The sequence below is a fragment of the Anas platyrhynchos genome, chromosome 31 (genome assembly GCF_047663525.1).
Source record: "Anas platyrhynchos isolate ZD024472 breed Pekin duck chromosome 31, IASCAAS_PekinDuck_T2T, whole genome shotgun sequence".
NCBI lineage: Eukaryota > Metazoa > Chordata > Aves > Anseriformes > Anatidae > Anas > Anas platyrhynchos.
Window position 1 is genome coordinate 2,919,780 of NC_092617.1, and position 3,059 is coordinate 2,922,838.

The 3,059-nt window shown below is 49.4% G+C and overlaps 1 protein-coding gene across 1 annotated transcript; it reads left to right on the top strand.

Moving 5' to 3' along the window:
• Positions 1 to 2,189: 2,189 nt before the first annotated feature.
• LOC139999977 (olfactory receptor 14J1-like) lies at positions 2,190 to 2,777 on the top strand. Its single transcript, XM_072029654.1, has one exon. It carries the CDS (start codon positions 2,190 to 2,192, stop codon positions 2,775 to 2,777), a length of 588 nt encoding a protein of 195 aa, XP_071885755.1.
• Positions 2,778 to 3,059: the final 282 nt, after the last annotated feature.

Here is a 3,059-nt window from a genome sequence, read left to right on the forward strand (position 1 = left end):
CTAGGAAGAAAATTAATTCTGTGCTAACTGAAACCAGGACAAGAGGGCAGCGTGTGGCAGGACACATCTGCAGGCTCTTGGCACCGTGAGGCTCTGGCAGCAGGGCACTGCAGGTGGGGTTGCCAAAGGGGTCTTCCGCAGAAGGCACATCCGACAGCTGATAGCATCTGTCAGGGTGGGTCTCTCTGTTTCTCCAGGTAGGAGTAGAATATATTATAAAGAATGGTATATATGACTGGATTTTTGAAAAGGAAGACCAAGGCAGGGGCTACCTGAAAGACAAGACTTTTACTGTAGCTTGTGCTTGCAGATACCTGTGGTAGAGTGGAGGCTGGTTTCATGGTAATAGGTGGTCAGGTTTGTACTGCAGACTGAGACTGCTAGAGTATTGAAGTGAGGGATCGATATTTCATCAATGAACTTCATGAAGTCCCTTCCCACACCTCAGCCCACAGACTCCACCAACATCATCATTGTGGTCCTCTCAGGTTTTATCCTAGCTGATCTTTAGAAGCTGCCTCCAATGCCCAGTGCTCTGTCTTTGGGAGGTCTCTGACAGTTTGAGATGATCACAGATCATTTGCAACAAGCAGGAGCTGCCTCGTCTGCAGGCAGAGCTGCAGCACTGGAGGGTCTGCTGAGTGTCCGTCTGTCCCTCCCTGGCCTTGCCTCCCCTGGCAGCAGCACGCTGGCATTCCTCCTGGCTTCTCCAGCTGGCCATGCTGCTGCTGGTCTTGTTCCCAGGCTGGCTGGGGATGGGGGTTTCACATGCCCACGGAGTGAGCCTTCGGTGTGCTTGTGGGACGTGGAGTATGGGGACAGGGTGAGGGGTGTGGAGATGTGCAGTTTGTGCCTGGATTCCTCTGCTCTCAGCAGTGTCCAGGTTCTTCTCAGATCAATGTCTGAGTCCAACTTTCCTGCAACACTCACACGGTGGCTGAGACCAGCACTGATGGACAGATTGTCTGTCCTCACTAAAGGACACTCTGCACTGTAGGGACAGTCCCTTTTTCTCTGAGCAGACACAAAGTTTCCCTTCAAGTGCAGGGGGAATGCCCAGGATTTCTGTTTTAGAAAAACTCAGCAGTGTCCAGATTCTGTAGGCACTGGAACAGGCATCACAGGAAAGTGGTCACAGCACTGAGGCTGTCAGAATTCAAACATTTGGGCAACCCCCTCAGGCATATGGACTGATTTTTGGGTGGTCATGTACAGATTCAGGGGTGGGATCTGATGATCCTTGTGCTCCAGGAACATAGGAGGAGAATTGTCCTGTAGCTCAAAGACCGGCCAACACAGGGCAGCTGAGACCAGAACTGATGGATTGACTGGCTCTCCTCTCTGAAGGGCACTCTGCTCTAAAATGCAGTATCTGTGACTCTGAAGATCTACAAGGTTTCACTTGGAGTGCAGCTGAATGCCCAGGATTTATGCCTTAGGACTCCTCAGATGTGGTGGAGCAGCTGAACAAAGAGTAAAAATCAAACAAATAAATAAACAAATAAAGACATAAATCTCCATGTGTCTGCTCTGTGATGAACTTTGAGCAAAACTGGGGAAATCTGATATGAACTGAAGTGAATCTGAGACTGCCCCATGTTCCTACCATGTTGCTACCTTGAGCTGTAGTGCAGGACTGATTCTTCCATTGCCCACAGAAGAACACTCTTCTCCCAGAGAGACTCAGTATCAGCGGGAAGTCATTAAAGGGAACTTCAAAATAACTGCCTGCAAGTGGAAAATCTGTTTGATGGTTTTAAACAATTGAATTTTCCTCTGATATGTCTGCTGTACATTATTACTATTCTTTCTCTTTGTGCAGGACCACTTCACAGAAATAACAGATGCCCAACATCAGCTCTGTGAGTGAGTTCCTCCTGCTGGCATTCGCAGACACACGCGAGCTGCAGCTCCTGCACTTCGCGCTCTTCCTGGCCATCTACCTGGCTGCCCTCCTGGGCAACGGCCTCATCCTCAGCACCGTAGCCTGCCACCACCGCCTCCACACCCCCATGTACTTCTTCCTCCTCAACCTCGCCCTCCTTGACCTGGGCTGCATCTCCACCATTCTGCCCAAAGCCATGGCCAATTTCCTCTGGAATACCAGGGCCATCTCCTATCAAGGCTGTGCTGCACAGGTCTTTTTCTTTCTGTTCTTTATATCAGCAGAATATTTTATTCTCACTGCCATGGCCTACGACCTCTATGTTGCCATCTGCAAGCCCCTGCACTACGGGAGCCTCCTGGGCAGCAGAGCTTGTGCCCAGATGGCAGCGGCTGCCTGGGGCAGTGGCTTTCTTGATGCTCTTCTGCAGACTACTAATACATTTTCCCTGCCCCTCTGCCACGGCAATGCTGTGGACCAGTTCTTCTGTGAGATCCCCCACATCCTCAAGCTCTCTTGTTCAGGTTCAGGCTACCTAAAGGAAGTTGGACTTCTGGTGGTTAGTGCATGTTTAGCATTAGTTTGTTTTGTTTTCATTGTACTTTCCTATGTGCAGATCCTCAGGGCAGTGCTGAGGATGCCTTCTGAGCAGGGCCGGCACAAAGCCTTTTCCACGTGCCTCCCTCACCTGGCCCTGGTCTCCCTCTTTGTCAGCACTGCCATACTTGCCTACTTGAAGCCCCCCTCAATCTCCTCTTCTTACTTGGACCTGATGGTTTCATTTCTGTACTCAGTGCTGCCTCCAGCAGTGAACCCGCTCATCTATAGCATGAGGAACCAGGAGCTGAAAGCCACACTGAAGAAACTGATTCTAGTGGTAATATTTACTTAGCAATAATTTGGCTATCTCACTTTTCTAGTTTACCTCAAGTTAATATCAGGCAATATATGACCTCTAGGTATAGCATTTGTCCTTGTTTCAGCTCGGATAGTGTTAATTTTCCTCCTAGTAGCTGGTAGGGTGTTATGTTTTGGCTTAGGATGAGAAGAGTGCTGATGACATGCTGATGTTTTACTTGTTGCAGAGCAGTGCTTACAGCTAATTAGAGCTAATGGTTGTGTGGTATTTAGCTGCCGGCCGGGTTAAACCACAACGATCCTTTTTAGCAACCAA